This window comes from Oryzias latipes, chromosome 20 (assembly GCF_053564925.1).
Source record: "Oryzias latipes strain Hd-rR chromosome 20, Olatipes_Hd-rR_3.1".
In the NCBI taxonomy this organism is placed as follows: Eukaryota; Metazoa; Chordata; class Actinopteri; order Beloniformes; family Adrianichthyidae; genus Oryzias; species Oryzias latipes.
The window spans coordinates 18,730,662-18,751,465 of record NC_136256.1 but is presented as its reverse complement, the minus strand read 5'-3'; the positions used below and the strand labels follow the sequence as shown (position 1 = coordinate 18,751,465).

Genomic DNA, 20,804 nt, shown 5'->3' with positions numbered 1-20,804 from the left:
AAAAATAAATAAATAATGACAATGTTGGTCTATTTAATAAGCAACTTGCCTCAGACAGATCAATCTGGTTGGATTGTAGGAATATAAATCGATGCATCGATTAATTGTTACACCTCTTATTTATACCATTCATTTAGATGTTGTACTTAAACACTGTATTTATTATTGTATATCTATATCTGAATTTTAACACGCATGCTAATAACATGATTGGTAACATATAAAACCACTTAAAAACCATACATTGTTAAAAACTTCAACACTGTGAAAGGGAAAAAATGTAAATGTAAATCAAAGAAATCAATCAATCAATCAATCAATCAATCAATCATAAATAGGAAATATAATTCTTTGATACTTTTTCTGAAATGTAAATCAAGGATCGTTCAAACTTAAAGTTGATGCTGCACTTAAAAAGATGTCATGTTGTAGGAACTGTATGTGTAGAAGGCATGACCATGTGTCTGACCTGTTCCATGGAGGCACTGTAGTTGACCTGCAGAACAGTGCGCCTCTCTCTACTGGAGCCGGTGATTGCAGTCTTTGGTGCAAGGTTGTGCACCACTGTTGTCCACACATTGTCTTCTGAGCATAAAAAGTACAAAACATCTGTGAGTAAGTGTAGAAAAGCTTAATTAAGGAAAAGTAAAAAATCATTACATAAACACTATTTTTGGTTTAATACACTTTATTTATGACTGAATTACAATATAAAGTTTAAAGTGTGAAAACAAATAAACTACAAACACGAAACCTGGTGGGGTTGAATTGCTGCCTTAAAGTGATTTATAATCATGCTGTTGTATTAACACACACATGTTTAGCTGTTGTGTAAACAAAATGTTTCCCGTTTAATCTGAGTCACAGTCCTGGAGGTTTAATAGACTCTTGTGTGGTGTTATGCTACGGACCAGTCACTCAGACATTTCCTTGTTCATTTGAACTGTCATTCAGGGCATGTTTGTGTGCAAGTGTGTTCAGGTCTCTGAGGGGTGTGCATGTGTGTAGAGAAGGAAGGCTCTTAACATTTCTAAGGTGTGTGTGCATGCCATTAAGCGTGACTAAGGGGCTAGCCAGTGGGGTGCAGTGACATTTCATTAAAAGTCTTGCCTCTGCTCTGACTGCTTGTTCCACCGTTCCACACTATCTATTTATTCCACTGTGTGTGTGTTTATGTGTGTGTGTTCAGAAGATTGCATGTGGGTAGTTGAATGACACAAGTGTCACTTGGAATGCATAAACACTCTAACATTTGCATAACAGCTTTGTTTTATATACGTTCTTTGTGTCAGTGTTGATGTCTGAGCATCTGTTGGCTGCTCCCTAAATGTCAGTGGATGTGAGTTTGTTGCCATGGAAACCCAGAGGATAGTAGGTTACGGCTGCTGCTGTCTGAGGTTAAGAATGAGTGCAAAGTTTGTATTTCTCTTCACAGGTCATTCGTTTTACACTGAGTAAGAAAATGGGTAAAAATAACTTCAAATCAAAAAAAAGAAAAGAAAATATTGACAGAGATTACTACATCACCCACCTGTCATATTACAATTGACTTTGAAGGGGCCAAGTGGTCCACTGCCATCAGGGTCAATCCAGTAAGAGTCAGAGGACTTGCCTATATGTTTGTAGGCCTCACATGAAGGCTCGTAGACAGCTAAAGCATAGGACAAGAGAGGTAAACATAAGCCATGGTAAAGGAAGAATATCAATAAACCAGATGAAAAGTTTTTTAAAGTGCCAAAACACCGAAAAAAAAAATTATATATAAAACACTTTTAGGGAATTACTTTTCCTAAAACAATTTGCTGATATTTTTTATGAGAGTGGTCCAAAAAAGACTAAAAAATAAAAATAAAAAAGAAGACAATGTGTACCCAGAACTGCTAAGGGGTGATTTTAAGCCAAAACCTTAATCAGTTAATTATAATTTCGCCAAGCTTCACTTTTCCAACCCATCGCTGATTGTCATGGAGACATATTTTGTTACATTTGCAGTCTTATCTTTAAAGTATATTGATTCTCTTGTGTGAGAAGTTTTGGTGTTGATTCATGATACAAGCCAAAGGCTGATGGAGAAATGACAGCAGATAAATCAGAGTAGGTTGATGGTATGGAATATTCTTTGGTTGGAAATGAACTCCTCAGTTGCTAAAAACCTTAAAAAGACACAGAAGTTTGGAGGCAAATGATTCATTCCCACCTCTGCCCAATTCATCAGGTCAGCACACAGATAAGTAGAGTGTTAGGTCAGGCAAGCATGGAACGCTCCTAAAAAATCTGAAAGCCCAAGCACCGGAAAAACACAGTACATGATGTCTTTATAAAGAAAACCTGTCCAACTTCAAATACACACAGTAACATGGTTCTGTGAGTATGTTCACGTGTTCTCTTGATCTAGGTAATACATTAGCAGTGGCAGAGGCGTGACAATGTGAAGCTGAAAACTGATACTTGGTTCTGGACTTGTAGTAATTCCTGGACCCGTGTTCAGGAAACACTATTGGTATCTTACAAGGTAACTTCAGTTTGATTACAAATAGATCTACTGCATCCAACCAACAGGTCTGTAATTGTTTTGGGTGAGAAACTTGCCATTGTATGATAGGTATCCGAATAAAATTGTGAGTGGTTGTTTCCAGAAAATTTTAGTCCCAAACCTTTTTGAACTCTGCAAGTTTTTTTTCTTTTTCCTTTTTTGCAGTCTTTTGAAATTTCCACCTCTCTGACTCCCCCTTTGTGTAAACAGCACAATACTTATTGATGATTTTGTTTATGGATCCAGTAGATGTGAGAGATCCTGCATTTAATAAATTATTGTGTTATAATTAAAAATTAGTAGAATTTCTTGAAGTGTTAAAAAAACTAAATTATTTTCTATTTCAAATGGTTGCTTCAGCTACTATGTTACATCTATTCATTGCCTGTCAAGAAGAAATGACTTGTCCCGCACACTGCAACATGTTGATGTTAGGTTTGTGTTGATCTCCACACTGAAAGGCTGTGATGTGACAGATGGAAGAATTGCTCTTCAAAGAGAAATGAAAATGTAACTTGGAGCAAAACTTTTCTTGAGTGACACGAGAGCCTTAACAAGGACTTTTGAAAGAAACTCTCTCTTTGTTTGATTTGTCGTGTCTTCTATTTCTCTTCACCATGTGTTTGTTTCCTGACAGCTGGATCATTGGTTGTTTTTGTTTTGGATTATTCTTTATATGATACTGGCTATTTTCCCTACTGAAAGGACTGATGTTGTAAAGTTAACTTTCTAAGATAGAAACATCATCAAAAACAGCTTTATTTATAGTTATTTTATCGAGCAGCTCACCAACAAAGTTAAAGCCTAATGAAGCAATGATACATGATCAGTTTGATGACATTAATGAAACAAAAGGAATTGCTCATTTCCAACAGGATAGATTTTAAAACGTATCCAGCTTCAGTAAAGTACATCTGCCATCTACTGGCTACCAAACTGAAAGACTGGTGTATTCAACGTGACCAGTACCAGATGGCCAAAGTAACTTGATCCTGCTAAAGATTTTACCACTTTGGAAACCACTGGTAGTGGATAGGATAATTTTCTTATGATGATGGATGTGTTGGTTAATACGCTCTTGCCGTCACCAGATGTGACCACGGTGCCTCAACTATTGCTCAGGTGTTAGTCACGGTATGGTTTTACAAGTTTGGGGTGCCAGGCCAGACCCTTTCAACCAGGGTCAGAGCTTTGAAGGTGTTCTCATTCTCTAATTGTGCTCATTGTGCGCCATTGAGAAATTGGAAACTAACTCATACCATCCAGCTTTAATGGGCTGTCTGAGCAGTTTAATCACATGACTTGCTGTATACTTTGCCCAATTCCCACAAGCAATATTTACACTCCTGCCTGCCACAACTGCTGTATGCTTACAACACTACCATGCATTACTCAACTGGTGAGTCACCACTATTTTTAATGCTTGGACAAGAAACAAGACTCCCAGGCTTGGTTGTGGGTTTTCTATGTGGTGGCTAAGGGTTGGTCACAGGAAGCAGAAAGATAATGGAAAAAACCCCATGACCAAAATCTGCAAAAGGACTCTTTGGCCAAAGGGCAGCTAGTTTTTGGCCAGGAATCTTGGTGTGCGAGGGTGCCAAAAAAATACAATATCTATGGAATGCAGTGGAATATAGAGAGGTGAAGGCACCCAAGGAAGGGGTAGTGGTGTATACTGTTGTATACATTTCAGTCCACGTTCCACTAATGAAGCCCTCTTTAGTCAAGTGAGACTCTTGGGTGGATGATGGCTGGTTTGTCCAAGAACCAGAGACTTGTTTGAGCATGTAATGAGGCGTTGAAAGCCAGGGAGGAACTAGGGGTGCAACCACTGTCATTAGTTATTAGCTTTGATCGGTCTGAGCCAACTGCACTCCCAGAGGACCAACCATCCACAGGAACAAGGGTAACAAACATGATTTCACTATTGGGTTTCACCCAAACCTACATAAACTGCTTCACTCCATAAGGGAAGAACCCAAATTTCCAATGGAGTTTTAGATTTCTTCAGATGGGTATAATCTTGCCTCATGGAGAAAATATTTGCAAATCAAAAAATGAATTCAAGAAGATTTTAAGAGCAGTTGCTATGACTCAACTTCAACACAACACCACCTGGATAAATGAGATCCTTTACCACATATTCAAGAAGTAGAACAAAACAAAACATGTCAGGACAAGCCAGGTGTAGCTAATATTGTACAAAAACTCAAAGCACATGGAGAGAAAGTGCGCTCAGTGCGCTGAACCTTTTTTCTTCAATGATTTGTAAACCTCACTGGTGTCCATGGATTACATGAAGTCTTTCTACCTTTATCCACCTTTCTCATGGTAGGAAGAACACGTCAATGTAAGGGTGGGGTCATCCAAGATAGCACAAGGGTTAAATAGTTGGATTGGGGGTTCCCGAGCACTCCCTCAGGGGATGGGTCAAATGCGGAGAGCAAATTTCACACACCTAGGTGTGTGACAGCTAATGGTACTTTAACTTTAACAACGAGTGCCTATTGGTTTGTATTATACTCAAAACTTAATTATTCCATTACTCTTTTAAAACTGGTTTTTGGGCAAAAAATATTGATTTACAGTTTTCAATATACTTTTATGTGAGATGTCACTTTAGGGGTCAATAATGTAACCATGGAGGATAAAATTATACAGAACATCAACAGCCAAGAAGTCTTTCAACAAGCCATTTCTCTCAGTGGAAGGCTAATCCCCCTTTTTTTGGTTTATGGCTCTTTTTTCCAGGAAACCCCTGAATCCATGATATTTTATGGATATGTCTTGTTTCTAAGCCACATGATAAATCCATGGCCAGCAACTGGCCACTCACCAGCTCCAGCATGCCAACTGTTAGAAGTTTCACGCCGAAAATCCCTCATCCAATCCCTCTGCCCACATTTTATTGGCTGGCCCTCAGATTTGGCCTTTCTTTGCTTTTTTTTAAACTGGAGCATGTATTTAAAATCACATGCACGTTTTCAGCAGTCTTTTGTTATTCATAGCTATTGCAAAGTTTGCATTCAACAAATTTGCCCATACTTTGCATAACCTCTTAATATTGGCATTTTAATGCACATAAAATATTTTTTGTTGCGAAGATGAATAAAGCAAGAAAACACTGATTTAAAGATTTGAATATACATTTTTACAATAAAAGCAGGGAATTATGGGAAAAACACATTTTAACAGTACTGTCTTGTATTTTAAATTTTAATTGTGTTTATTACCTTCTATCTATTTGTTGTCAGCTAATCTTTTGATGTGCAGAAAAATTACTCATTGCAATCACTTTGTCATACTTCTTGGATACAAACTTATCTTTTAAACCCACAGTGTAGCTTGAGCTTTTTCACTTTCTCTCTTTAAAAAGGGAGCAACATTTGTGACTTGTGGGAGGAGAGATGACATTCTCAAACTTTTAAGCCTTAAAAAAGATTACACTGACTCGCTTCTTTTTTTTGTGTGCTGGTGCTTTGGGAGCCAGATTCCTTTTTCTCTGACGGGAACAAAACACAGTGTGATAGGACAAGCCTGGCGTTTGAACACTTCAAAAGTTCAACTGTCTCCACATAGAGAATTGTGAAGAGGCTTAATCAATCAAAGGCAAAGAGCAGAAGGCCGAATCAAATATGAGCACACAAGAGAGACATAGTAGTGGCGCTGAAGAGATGAGAGGAGGAAAAAAAAAACAATAATAAAAGAAGGTTGGCCAAGTTTCTCACACATTCACAAACTTACAAGTGTGGCAGGTAGCTCCACTGTATCCTGTTCCATCACAGGTACAACTGAAGCTCTCCCAGGTCTGCTTGCACCGACCTCCATGTTCACAGTGATTAGGCATGCATCTGCAGAGGAGGACATTACAAACAGTCTCAAACAAAACAGTTGCCACACAACCATTGTTCACAGCATGCACAGAATGACATTCTTATTACATTCATCAGGTGATATGCATTGGAAAAAGTCTCACATGTGTAAATATTGATGTTTTTTTTACAACTTCATTTAGGATTTAATTAACTCAAGCCTGAATGCCAGTTGCCAGCCGTGGCAACTGGCATTCAGGCAGCGACTTTCAATGTGAACGCCCGCAAACTTGCTTTTCCGGCTTCTGCGTTGGAAACTTTCACATTTAAGTGAACGCACGCTAAAAGTTCAACCTCTTGAATGTTGAACAGCTGAACTTTGACCAATTAGGGATCTGGATTGGGTCGTAACGTGTGGATTGCGTCCACAGGGAAGTGCCAACCTTTGTGAACTTCATGGGGGAAAGATTTGTGATTGCGGTGTGTGCCTGGCCGTGATAATATGACATCCTGTTTTTAATATAATTCAAATAGAGCTGTGAAAGAAAAAGCCTGAAGCAAGATTCAAAGATTTGCGCCGCTTTGAAACTTGCATTGAACCTCTTTCCACTGTAGGTGGCGGAGATGTGCTAGTAAACAGTAGCATCACTACACAAGTTTTTAAGTCTGTTTTCTGGCTCTACGTACAAAACACACAGCCATTAAATGCACGTTGAAAGTTCAACTTGGTAGAACTAGTCAGGAATTTGGCTATACGAGTGACATATGGATTACGTTCTTTTTTAATTCCCAGAAGTGCCAAACAGTTTGAAATTTGATCATGAAGGAGAAATTAACTTATTTCGGTTTGCACCCGGGTACATACATGACGCCAAGTCTTTCAAATATTTAGAGCTGTGAAAGAAAAAGCCTGGAGCAAGATTCGAGAGATTTGCATCATTTTGACTTTTCACACCAAGCCTTGTCCAACTGTGAGAACATGCACTATTATCAGGCAGTGACAGTGCAATTTGAACACCGTATGCTAAAACCCGCGTTCATTGTGTTCTTAGATGTGCATCACATGCCTGGTATGACCATAGCATGTAGACTTTTGATTTGAATTGAATGTTTTTCTGTTAAGACAATTTCAATGACACTAAATATTTGTCTAAGCACCTATGCTATTGTGATTAGAGAATTAGGACAATAGAATAAAGTTTTAAATAATTATTTCTCTCAAGTTTCAGGTTTCTGTTTTTGCTTAAATGAGGAGAGAAAGTGAAAGTAAACAAATCCAGAGAATTCAAAAGTTCTGTAATTTAGTCGTTTTAACAGTCCTGGAGGAAATGGACCCAGAGGCCCTTGTGCAAACGTCTTTAAGCACAAACAGTATAATTAAAATATCCTGAACCACTGTTCGTGAATGAGGCAGTTATGAAGACGAACCGAAAGCCCAGCTGAGCCAAAAGAAAAACAAACAGTGGCGCATACGAGCCGCAGGGATCCTATCATAATGCTTACTTCCAAAAGCATGCTGAGAATCAGGCCGTTAAATAGTGCAGATGTGTTCTATCTCTGTGACTAGACAAGAGGATGACTGTGTTGATGCCATCTCTAATGCTGATGTTCGACCACAGCACTGGGCTTCAGATGACTATAAAGGTAAATCTGTAGGAGCTTCTTAAGCTGCAGAATATACCCACAGCTTTCTCGTAACTGTGGGTACAACAATGACAAGAAGACTCCCATAATAACACAAAACATCAAAGCAATCAAACTGGAAAAAAAGCATTTCACAGTCGTTCAGTTTTGTATGAGAATAAATAGGGAATGCAAAGATTGTTATATTTGTAAAATTTGTGTGGCATTATGTCTTCACTGAATGTTTTGGTAAAACACATTACAGAGAGAAAAAAGGAAAGTTGCACGTACTGAGCCATGCATGTTTACTGGAAGGAATGTCTAGGTTTTTTTTCAGGGATTTTTTGTGGCGTCCATTATCTCAGCCTGAGCAGAAGGCCACAATGGAAAGGCATTGATCAAAAGGAGGTCAGACAGGGCTATTGAACCACCTTCAAAGACATTCTGATTAGTTAGATGGTAATACCTCTCCCATTCATCTTCCACTGCAGAGAAGGCCCACCTCAGGTACTTCGGGGATATGCTTCATTTAAAGGAGTCAAGTTGAGCAATACTGGAAGCTGCGATGATGCAATGGAATCTTCAGGACTTTCTAAGGAACTGTGCCAAAAATCTGACTGCTGACAGTAAACGTTTGTAGCTTAATTTGGTCCTTCTAGTTGTGCAGGGAAAAAAAGGGGCTGTTAGAAAATCTAAAATATATCACAAGCATGTATTAATAAAATAGGTTTTATGATTTTAGGTGTGGTAATTTGAAACAGATTTTTGTTTGGAGATATAAGCAACATATCCACATTGCTAGTAATGATCCTGTGTCACATAATCCTAGCAGTTTACAATTGATGAGTCATAAAGTAGAGGTGGGCGAATCTGGGAATTTTGGTGTAGATTTGATAACAAGTAATTACAGGGGTAGTATAGCCGATATCTATACCAAAGCTGTAACTTAAAAAAAAAGTTTGATTATTGAACTATTTAGAAATACAACTTCTTTGTTAATTAGGTGCATAATAGAACACAAGACAGAGACTTTCGGCAAATAAAAATGTTAATTATATACTTACAACAAGCTGAACTGAACATATACATCAAACATAGAACATGTATATTAATAATGGCAATATTCCATAAGAAGAAGAAAATAGTAAATAGTGCAAAATATAAAAAAATAGCAAAAAATGTAACAAAAATGTAAATAAAACAGCAACACAAATTCTTAAAAAAATAATAAAGGCATTAATAAAATATCAAAGTCACTAGTGACAAAAGTAAACAAAAACAACACTATAATGAATATAGAACTATAAACAACAGAAAAAAATCATGCCATTGCAAGCAAATATGTGGCTTTTTAATGACTCCACTCTCCAATAAAACAAGGAGGAGAGGGGCAAGGTGTGAGCAGCAATGAGAGAAGACAATGTTGCCAGATTGGGCAGTTTCCTGCACAAATTGGGCTGGTACTTACTCAAATTGGGCTGTTTTTTTTACCCAATCTAGCAATACTGCAGACAGATAGACGCTGCGGTTCCATGAACTCAGTAAGTAAATCCAAACTCTTTACTGTAGGTTTTAAGGAAAAACTGTGACGAAATTATAAAAAGTATCAATCTCTTCCCGCTAGTATTAATACTTCACCTTGGTGCCGATACTGTCGATACTCAGATGGATAGCCTACCCCTGTAGTAAAGTAGACTAATGCTAAAAACACACCACTCACCATAAATGTGATGCGCTTTCAAAAAACGTTGAAAGAAAACAAAATAAAATTGGAAGGGCAAAAAAGTTGGGCGTAATTTGACTAAAAAAAACCCAACAGCAACACATTTTTGACTTTTAGCATACAGTGTTCAGACTGGTCTGTCGCTACCTGATACTAGCTCATCTATTGGAAGAAGCTGTTTAATCATCTGTTTAATTTGCTGTTTCTTTTTATTGATAAACTACAAATCTGATTAAGTAAGAAGAAATAAAGAAAAGTAGCTTTTGTACAACAGGCTCTAAAGTCACAAGCATCAAAGAAGCCATGTGGTCTTTAATTGTTAACTCGGCCTGCCCATATGGTTTTTGTATTTTGGACAAATGCATCTGCTTGATTCGAGCAAATGCTCAGATTGAGCTTATGGCATGGATGATTCTATGTATTGCAAATTTATTTCCATATGTTTGTCAAGTCCCTGACAAGAAAATAAATTGAAATGTCAACAAGTCGTAATGAATGCTGCAAGTGAGCCAACAATGAGACGTATGGCACAGAATCTCCAAGTCAGTTGTATTCGCCAATAGTTTAAAGAGCTGTGTGGGTTATTTTGGATGCTTAATTAAGACTGTTGAGAGTGTTCAAAGTGTAAAAAAAAGAAAAGATTGTAAAAAAACATAAAACCTCACCAAGTAGTTTTGTCTAGTTTCAAGAATTAATATCTTATTCCACTTGATATTAGATAAAACTGACTCAATAACTTTTGAGTTTGATGCAACAATACATCTTTGGAATCTGGAGTCGTTTGATCTTGAAAACTTTTTATTAAAAGCAACTGACACAAATTACATATTTTTCAGTAGAAGTTTTATTAGTGAATTATCAGTGGTCTTGTTTCAGCTTGAAATAGGGAAACTAAGTTTTATTTTCACTCCTGACAGTGTACAGATGTATTTACCAAGAGCAGGACTAAAGTTTAAAAGTAAACATAAAATTACATGTAATTATTCAGACAAATGCATTTTAAAATGTGCAATTCTAGTCTTTCACATTGTTATGGTCCAAATTGATGACAGTTGGACTGTTGTAGTGCATAAAATAGGACTTATAATAACAGAAAGACAAATTGTATTTTATATTTGTACTTTTAAAAAAGGATTTTTTTGCCAGTGCACTGCAATTGTTTTACTTAAGAGTAAACCACATTATTTATGGCTCTCATTACTTCTGTTTCCAGCATACGACATTGAGTGTGTGCACAGGCATGCAGCACTTATCAGCCTTACCTGTCTATAATTGCACACATGTCCAGGCTGACATTCTCAAAAGCTCCCACAGTGCCTTTCTCCACAGCGTGCAAATCAGCCGGTTGGTCATCCACCAGGATTGCTTGCATACACCCCTGAAAGGAATGCTGGGATGGCGGGAACAGTGTCTGCAAAAAGTAGCCTGAAAGTGAAATAAAAAAAATTATGAATAGTGGTATTAAAATAAACGGATACATAAATTAAAATATTTTAAATTAAAATCTGACTTGGCTTTTGTTAGAGATAGAAGTCAGAATAATAGATGTAAGTAGAATTAAAATCATACTTTCAAAAGATGAAAAATGTAGATGAGAGATTTAATTTAAAGTTTGAACACAATAGTCTATATCCAACAATCAAAAATGCATTCATCTGTATTAGTAATTTTCCTTTTGCCACTAGTGGCTTTACTCCTCTCCTGTGCATTATAGATTTTTAAAAAGGACCTATATGGAGAGAGACGCACACAGTATAGAATCAACACGATCTATTAAAAGAAACATCATAGAATTATTTCTCTTATCAATTATCACCTGGATGGGCAATTTTTAAAAAAAATGTTATTTTGCATTCAACACTATGGGAGCTGAAATCAGTATCCATAATACTAAGTTTCAAGCAGAGGAACATTGGGTGATCCTTTCACAGTCTTTGATTTCATATGATATGAACCCACAACCTCTCAGTTTCAAGGAAGACACTCTACCACTAAGCCACAGAGGTGGATTAGCTGGTTTTACAAACATGAACCCTTCACTAGTCTTCTTGTTTTACAGCTTTTTCACAAGGTCCATTACCCATAATACATGTTCTGAGGCTTCTGTGGGCCAAAGCACATACACAACTTACAATGTGTTATGAGATACAACATTCTATGGGCTGCTTATATGGACCAGTGGGCCTTGACTGCTTAGGGGACAAGGGAAGGACAAGACAGTATGCATATGGACTGTTTTTGGTCCACACACTTCATCATGATTTACACTAGTTAAATAGAACCAATAATTTTTTAATATAATGTTAGGGAGGTGTGTGCAAACACTTTCTGCTGTCTACATCAACAGCATACAGACAGTCCCTCAAGATAAAGATAAGACCCCTCCCCCCAATAATTAAATAAATAAATAAAGCCACTCACACACATGCAAGTAAGTCATAAAACCTCAGTCAATGACATCTCCATCATTGTGATGTTATATGCTGTCATGCTCTCCAGCTTGCCCATCAGCCTCAAGGCTGAAGCATCAGAAAGGCTGATTGCTGTGGGTGCAGCTGCACAGTGGGGGCCTCAGGATTTGTGTCTCTGTGTGTTTGTGCAAAACGCATGGAAAATAACAAAAGGCCCATTTGTGTACTTACAGAGTGATTCTTTAGGTTCACATCTATTGGTTTTCAGATAACCCCATCTTCACAAAAAATAAATGATAACTAAATGTAAATTGGTTGAACTGTGAAACTATGAAACCTTCGATTATAATATTAAAAGAAAAGAAAAAGAAAAACGGACATCCCCATGCCTCTCAATAACCCTACTTTGAATTAGTCCTTACCGAGAAGGAGGGTCTAAGGGAAGGGATGCCCAGTTTAGCTGAGTCTGTTTAGTTTAGTTTAGTTTAGCAATCAGCTATTATATTTTATAACTGATTTTATGTTTTGAACAATTAGTCAAGCCTTTTGAGACAAATGTGTTGTAATATGGGCTATATAAATAAAACAGAATTCAATTTAACCCTGGACTGAAAATGGATGGAGGAATGAAGTCTTTTGACAGATATAGATTTTTTTTATTTATATTTATTCAGTAAAGATCCACAGAAATGATGGTACCCTAAATATTTTACAAATGCTGGTCTTACATTGTATTTATTTCTCTACGGCAGATTGTAACTTGTTTTTTGGACTTTTTCCTGTTTATTGTTTGTGTTTTGTTTTGTTTTAAAAATGTTAGTTTTGCACTTGTTTTATTATTTTAGTGCAAATTTAAGAGAACATAATTTGTATTTTGCCACTGGAGCTGTTAGATTTATAAACAGATTTTAGTGTATCTGGGTCTGTGTTATTTTTTCACGGTTGCAAATAAACTTAAAAGAAGAAAAAAAAGGAAGCCTAACAGTAACAAATAGTTGAATTAAAAAAAATGAATCAGAATGGGATCATGCTAAAATTCAAGATTACGAATGAAATTGGTCAAAACCCATTTCCACATCTTCCACGGGTAAATCTCAGTTGATATTTTTTTTTTTTTTAATTCAGTACTTTTAATTTGAAGTGCACACACAACATAACTCTCTTTAGACCTGGAACAGCAGCAATAATCCCCCGAGGTCTATCTGGAGCAATTTTTTAAAGCTCCTCTGTTGTGTCCAGAAAGCCTCTTATAATGCCCGGCACCAGCTTTCCTCCTCTGTCTGGGTGCAGCACAGGCAGCAGCCCATTCAAAGGCATGTTTCCTGCAGAGCCACTATGGACATCGGCCAAAATTTTCTGCTTTGAATTATTAAGCAGTTACTCACAGGATAAAACTCTCTAGTATTTCCAGAAGACACTGGACACTGTTGCCAAAATCAATGTCTGATTATTTAAACTGATATTTGGATTAGGAAGGTGTCATTTATTTTAAATTTACTGCACTAAAACGACAGCTCAAACAAGAATTTAATACATTTTTTGAATCAGCAGTTTTATGTTAAACTGCAACAACAGGACCATTAAAAAAAAGTCAAATATTTTTACCCATTAGCAGATTTCCTTTAATTAAGCAAAAACAATGAGTAAAGAAAAAAATTCTAACCACTAAGACATGAAACTAAGATTATTTTGGGATTGAAAAACTTTCTTGATAAAATGAAATTTCTTGCAAGACAAAAACAAGTATTTTTCTTTAAACTAGGGCTTTTTACGGATTCCGTTTTTGGAGTGAGATTATATCAAAATATATTTATAGTTAACAGAATTCCAATTTCTTAATGTATTAATTTTAAATAAAATTATTGTATTTCAATGAATTATGTGAAAAACAATATTGAATCAACTGTTAAGACAATGTGAAAGCACAGATTAAAAGAAAAACTGTCATATTCAGTTGTCATCTTTTCTTGTTCATTTACGGATTGGCAGAAGTATGATGAACATGTTTTAAGTACTGTTAGTTAAATCATATTCCATACATGACATCTCTAATTTAAACATTATGTTATTAAAACATACTTTGCTTTTTCCTTTTTTTTCAAATTGCACACCTTAGAATAACACAAATACTTTTTTTCTGAATGACATAATCAGGGCACACTTGATTTAAAAGAAATGAAGACTGATAAAAAAAATATATATATTTTTCGTTTTCTTTCCGTATCTGCTTTGCAAACAGCAGAATGCTTCATGGCGCAGTGTCCCAAAATGGACTATTTCCTCATTATTACAGCCATTTATCTAGCTCCCTGCTGAAGAAAGAGCATGACTTTATAGCCTTGTGTATGTGCATCTCCGTGCTTGTGTGAGAGACAATCTGTCTTGCCTCTTGAGCAATTCAATTTGTGGATGCCTTATGTCAGTCACTTACTAATTTCTGTAAGTATAACGTCAGGAGGTAGAAACTACTCTCCGTAAAATAGGCTTTGAGTTCAGGAGATTGCTTCAAAAAAAAAAAAAAAGGAAAAAAAGCGTTTGAGGGGAAGAGAGAAGCAGAGATGATGTGAAAGGAAGAGAAAAAGAAGGACGAGGCAAAAGAAGTGGGTGACCTGGTTGAAGAGGTTTTATGCAGAAATGGTAGAGTGAATGAGGGCTTAACAATGGGGTCAGATGACATTGTAAGAAATAAAAAAAAACAGGAAAAAATTAAAACAAAGACATACAAAAGTGAGAAAATCAAGACATGGAACTCATGGGCATGTTCCAGATGCCCTATGAAGATCCACTTTGATGAAAAAAATGTTCTTTACATGTTCTTGTTGGCATTTTTCTAATGATGGAGGACATGTATGAAGAAAATTAAGCTTATAATTACCTTTTTGGGTATTTATTGTTTCAAATCAATGGAAATCAGGAGCAGACAAAAAAATGTAGTTTGAAAGAGCCTGTAGACATGGAATAGAACCTACAATGGTTAACCACAAGCTCCATTATGCTGGCTCCACTTATAGACCAATAGACCCAGGTACATCTTCATTTTGCTCGTCCGACCTGTCATCTGGACTAAAAACATGGCTTCAGTAATGCTCACCATTTTTGCTGCACCAGTTATGTTAGGTTAAGGATGTGAGGGACTGTAAGAAAAAATGTAAAACAAAGTGATGATGGGAAATGGGGGAAGGCTTACGCCACGCCAACAGTCCTGACCACTGGGAACATTTTGAAAATAGATCAAATGATGATTGGAGTGGGACTTTAAGTCCTTCTTTTTCCCATGTAGAGGTAGAGCAGAGTGGGACTTTGAGCTTTTAAGTTGATGAAGATGATAATGACTTAAATGCTGTGGCAAGCCAGGGATGAGCCTCATTCATGAAGGAATCACCAGCAGCTATTTGAAACTACCTGTCACCTTTCTGACGGCAAAACCTGAAACTAACAAATCGTTGCCTTTGAAATTGAGATATAAAGATATAATGTTCCTGATTGAGGTCTCTTTGCTGGTTGTGACACAGTGATAGAGCGAGGATCATGAAATGTTGTTTATCCTGAGGGCTCCAGGAAAGCTTAATTTGCTTGGCCTCCTAAACTTATCAAGTTTTAGCGATTAGAGAGAATAATTGAGGGCAGGCTAAGGGCTAAACTGTCTTTTGTATACGTGCGGCATATTATTCTGTTAACTCTGTTCTGAGAGGCAAATTAACCTCGGATGGGATGGACTGTTTTGAATAAATTTGCCAGATATTCTGCCTGAAGGGAAAGCACACATCTCGTTGTGTATGTGTAAATCTCACCAAATCTGACTCCCTCCAAAACAGGAACCACACATTTTGTTCACATAAATTGCCCACACTAACCTCCACACAAATCTACATGACTTGAGGCTCTCCTCGTAAAGCCGTTTTAATGGGGAGGTAAAGCATTGAATGAGAAATCTGGGTCATGAATTCTGATTATTGAATGAGATTTATGCAAATCAGTCTATTCATGTAGACCAAAGCAGGGCATTTGGCCATAGAACAACCTGTTATGGCTTACATGCCTCGTCTGTGAACGGAAGATGCTTGATTGAGAGTTTGAGTCTTGAAATACGATTAGTTGCAACTGCTCCAGGAATGTTTCTCTGAAAATGTCTTTCCTAGCCTGTGAATCAGTGTCCTAAATATCGCTTTGTACTTCATGCCATAGTAATAATCAGCAGTTTTGTATCCCCTGCAGTCGTCAAACTTGTGTTTACCACCAGGCTCCCTGCTCCACGGCATTCATTATGTCATGTAAAATGAACGAGTCAGAGCTGTTGCTAAATCCGCCTGCAAACATAGCTCAGTCATTGGGGTAAAACAAAAAAAAGAAACATTTCCTATATATTTCCTATAGTTGGAAAAGTGTGTGTGTGTACTGTAGGTACTTTTGCAAGCCAATTTGCATGAATGTATGCGAAAATCTTCTGAGGTCATCAATTGTATCACTATATAAGGGTTTGCTGTAATCATCATTGGCAAGTTAAAATAAACACCACTGGTCCAAGTGTGAGTCAGTTAATTATTTTCCTACAAATGCATGTAAAACTAATCTAGCAGATTTCAAACTCTCCGTCAGTCCTGAATAGAATTTTATAAATTCCAAAAGTACTGAACAAATGTTTCCTTTAAAAATCAAAACTAAAAAACACGTTTAAAATATCAAAAAACAACAAAAAACGAAACTAAAGTAAATATAGAAAGTGGCATATTTCTCATCCCTGTATTGAAGTGTTTATAGACCCACTCCAATGAAAGTCCTGCTTTGGTTGTTTTTAGCATGTTCTTGAAGCATTTTTCTCTTAATAGAGGACAAATATGAAAGAATTTTGGATCAAAATTGCATTTCTGAGAATTTCTTTAATCAAATTGTGATAGATCAGGAGCAGATTAAACCCCGCGCATACTCTAGACTCCAATTCTGATGAATCTACTTGCAGACAAGTAGCTTCTTTAAGGTGTTCATTTTCCCCGTCTGAGCTGGCATCTGGCTCAAAACTGTACAGCTGGATAGCTCCAATATTGCTCGCCATTTTTGTTGCTTTGCTAGCTTGAGGTTGTGAAAGGGATGTAACTAAGCTATTGGGAGAGAGTGTAAACACATGGATGATGGGTTTACAGCAGTTATAGGTTTACAGTCTTTAAACATCTACCAAATTAGTAAAAAACAAAAAAAATAAACAGACTACTTGGCGGATTTCACTTATTGCAAGGACATAACTCCAGTGAGAAATGAGGACTAGAAACATGTTAACCAAAATGAAGGTTAATTGTTTTTGGTATTAAATGTTTCTCAAGTTTCTGCAGCTGAAGTTCTCTTTACTACAGTGACCTTGAAGTGCAAATTACATTAACAAATTACTCAACGCAAAAACATAAAATTACCTTTTAGAAATCCAAACAAAGTTCCAGAAACCAAAAGAAAAAAACAACAAATTGTTTTTGGAAAACAAAAGTAATTTCCACAAAGCAAAATGACATGTGGAAAATTGAAACCAAATAAGAAACTGGAAAGGTAGGTACCATAGGACATCACTGGTTGGTTGATGATGTTTGAGATTTCAAAAAGAGGGAAAGCAGGATGATGTTTTGCCTGAACTGTGGTGAAGAGTTGCAGTGGCTCTGGCCAGAAACACAAAGCAAACTTTTATGTCGAAAGATATTTCCAAGCCAATAACTTGTGCCTAAAACAGTGAACAAATGTCCTTGTCCAATCAAGGATGTCCCATAGTTTTGTTTTCAACTAACATTCCTTTCTGATTTTTGGAAATGTATTTTGTTTTCTTATTTATTTTGTGTCATTTTGTTCATTGTTTTGTTTTAGGTAATCAACTTTTAGCTTCTGGGAGGTTGTTTGGATTACAAAAATGTTTATTATTTGTTTATGATCTTTAATATGTTTTTAAGTTTAATGACTATTTGATGTGATTTTCGCTTCAGGGCCACCTTACTTCACAGTCTCTGACACCTTTTCAGTAGAATAAAAAATATATATTTTTTATGTTCTGGCTGTTAGAACTTTGAGATGCACTTTGAAAGACTAAATCTGAAAGATTTCTAAATAATCCATCACAGGAAAGTCCCCTAAGAGAAGAATTTCAGAACCTCCCCTTTATCTCCTTAAAACCCCCACAACAGGTTGAATGACAGAACCCAGGGCCGACAAGCCTCTCTGTGTGGTGTGTTCACTGAGCTCCGGACATTAGCAAAAGCCAAGCAGCCCAACTCAGTCCGACACAATATACTTTTGTCATTTTGTCAGTTTGTCAGAAAAACTGTCAAACACAGTTAAATCATTCAATTATAAATTGATAAGTTCTTTTGGTGTTTGGCAGGTAGAGATGCTCGTCAGCCCTGGGTTCTGTCATTCAACCTGTTTCGGGTGTTCTCGTGATAATAAGACAGTGGATCTACTTAACACGAGAAAACTGTCAAAAATAAATAAATAGGGCAGTGTATTTTTTTTGGCTTCCATATGATACAAATGTCCTTACATCAATACAAATTTTTGAAATTTGCCGCTTTGTAACTTACAATCTGATTAACATTGGAACTGTTACTGCACTGAGGCGAACTTTGCTGCATGGCAAGTGATGCATTAATGTGTGTAGATCATTTATACAATCAGCTAACTGTCACAAAATCTAATCATCCAACTCCAAGAGCAGGCTTGAAATGAGGTGTTACGGTTTAGGAGAAACTCAGTGTACTTCCCCCTCTTTATGCAGTCATCCACATGAAAGGTAGGTACCTTAGTCATACAGCTGTCCAAGTCTAGCCAACAGAAAACACCCAGATATTTTTTTTACATTTTACCTTGACAAGCACAGCGAACCATCTGTCAGACAAGACATGCACTTTCTGAAAGTCCATGATGCTCTTGGATAGCCAGGATCCGCAGGTCTGATGTAAATGTCCCTCAACAATTCAGCTTCTTGCAGTACTATTGATTTCATATCCAGGGATCAACTGATCATTGTGTTTGACAGTTTACTGGTACAAGTAGCTGACTGAAGCAAGTCACGATGAAACCATTTGCAACTCTGACACTTCTCAATCCTGAAAATCTCCAGCTACTTAGTGTGCTTTCAGAAGTAAATAATTGATTGTCTCCTTTAGAGAGTGCATCCAAATAGTAGAGATGCAGTTTTTGGTCCACTATTCTGAATTTTCAATGGCTCCCTTCTTTTTTCCGTCTTAACTTGTCATTTCCATGGCGTCATTCTTCCTTTGCTCTCTTTTCTTAATCTAAATTGACCTTTTTTTCTAAAATATTGCTCTCCAAATTCATTCTCGACATTCAGCTCCTAATACCTCTAATTGAATATAAAATTTAGATATGCCTTAAAACTCATTTGGTTTTTTTCTCATGCAATTGTCTCATAACCAATATAGTCTACTCCAATATAAAGTAACTTTGATATATTGCAATGGAGGTCTTCCTTTACCAACACTGACTGATTATTAGCGATTTTCCAATAAACAAGTTACATCTATCATGACATTATTGCTACAAACATTTCTCAACGTGATTCGTGTCTTCCATCCATTATAAATGAGATATACAGTCAATGCTTCCTTGTGGTGATGAAGCTAAAAACTTGATAGTAGCTCTTCCCACACGTGACCATGGCATCTAGTTTATGAACACATTTTCGGACAAGCATTGTGCATCATATTTGGCGCACATCAAAAGAGGCAGCAGACACAAATTTGACTTGAATCTTGTTTGGTGTCAATGCAGCATCAAGCCAAGCTTGGTAGATGTGTTTGGAAGCATTACACTTTTTTCCAAAAAGTGTGACTTCTACTCTAAACTAGATGGACTATTGTATGTTTTTTTCTTTATTATGTGGGGACAAAACTTGGATCTGAAATTGTGGAAAACAATGATTTAATGATTGGCTGCAAAGTTTTACCATTGCCTCTATGAATGGTAGTTTGCATTTTGATGAAATTGTGTTGGCATAAATGGAAAACACAGAACAGGGACATTGCTGCAGTGACCAAAGGTATCACTACCTGTTTGTTTTGGGTTTTTTTTAATCAAAAAGATATTGGTACACTTAATGTTCAAGCACAGCAGGACACAAGAGTAAAGGAAATCTTATCATTGCAAACAAAAATATCTTGTTCAGTTTATCAAGACATGGTGAGGATGGTGAGTAAAAAAAATGAAATAACAGAAAATACAGTCAAAATACAAACTAAGAAGTTCAGTGGTACAGTTTCTTTCTATTTAGAGGATATATGCAACTAGTGCATATGTCATTTAACAACCAATAACATTTTAAAGTGGGCTGCCATGACCATGAGATTAGTAGTCTCTTCTGTTTGGGAAAGGATAAATCACAACCAATCTCTGGTGCAAGCAAATCAATGAACTCTGATCTACCTATAAATGCTCCTCGGGGCTCTGCATTTTAATAGAAAAATAATAATATTAATAAAAAAAGGCAGCCCACTTTGTGAATCCAATCATGAAAAAGTAGAAAAAGTCAATTTTTGTAATGTTTTCTCGCCTCTTTCTTTATTCTTCCATGTGTTTCTGTCATATTAAATAAAACAAAAGTATAGGAGAACAATATAATTCTAGTGATTAATAAAAATAAATATATAAATAAAACAAAAGGAAGATATACACTTTTTTCTTACTGATTTAAATGAAGTTGTGATATTTTTGCT

The 20,804-nt window shown here is 36.5% G+C and overlaps 1 protein-coding gene across 4 annotated transcripts in view; it reads right to left on the bottom strand.

Moving 5' to 3' along the window:
• The window catches only part of cntnap2a (contactin associated protein 2a), a 365,138-nt gene that overhangs the window by 151,146 nt on the left and 193,188 nt on the right, over nt 1-20,804 (bottom strand). For all 4 annotated transcript variants that reach the window (XM_020712697.2, XM_020712695.3, XM_011488837.4 and 1 more), the window contains exons 11-14: nt 10,954-11,116; nt 6,278-6,384; nt 1,532-1,651; nt 470-585 (exon numbers count right to left, since the gene is read on the bottom strand). In XM_020712697.2, the coding sequence (XP_020568356.1) occupies nt 470-585; nt 1,532-1,651; nt 6,278-6,384; nt 10,954-11,116 (506 nt within the window). The remainder of the gene's footprint in view (nt 1-469; nt 586-1,531; nt 1,652-6,277; nt 6,385-10,953; nt 11,117-20,804) is intronic.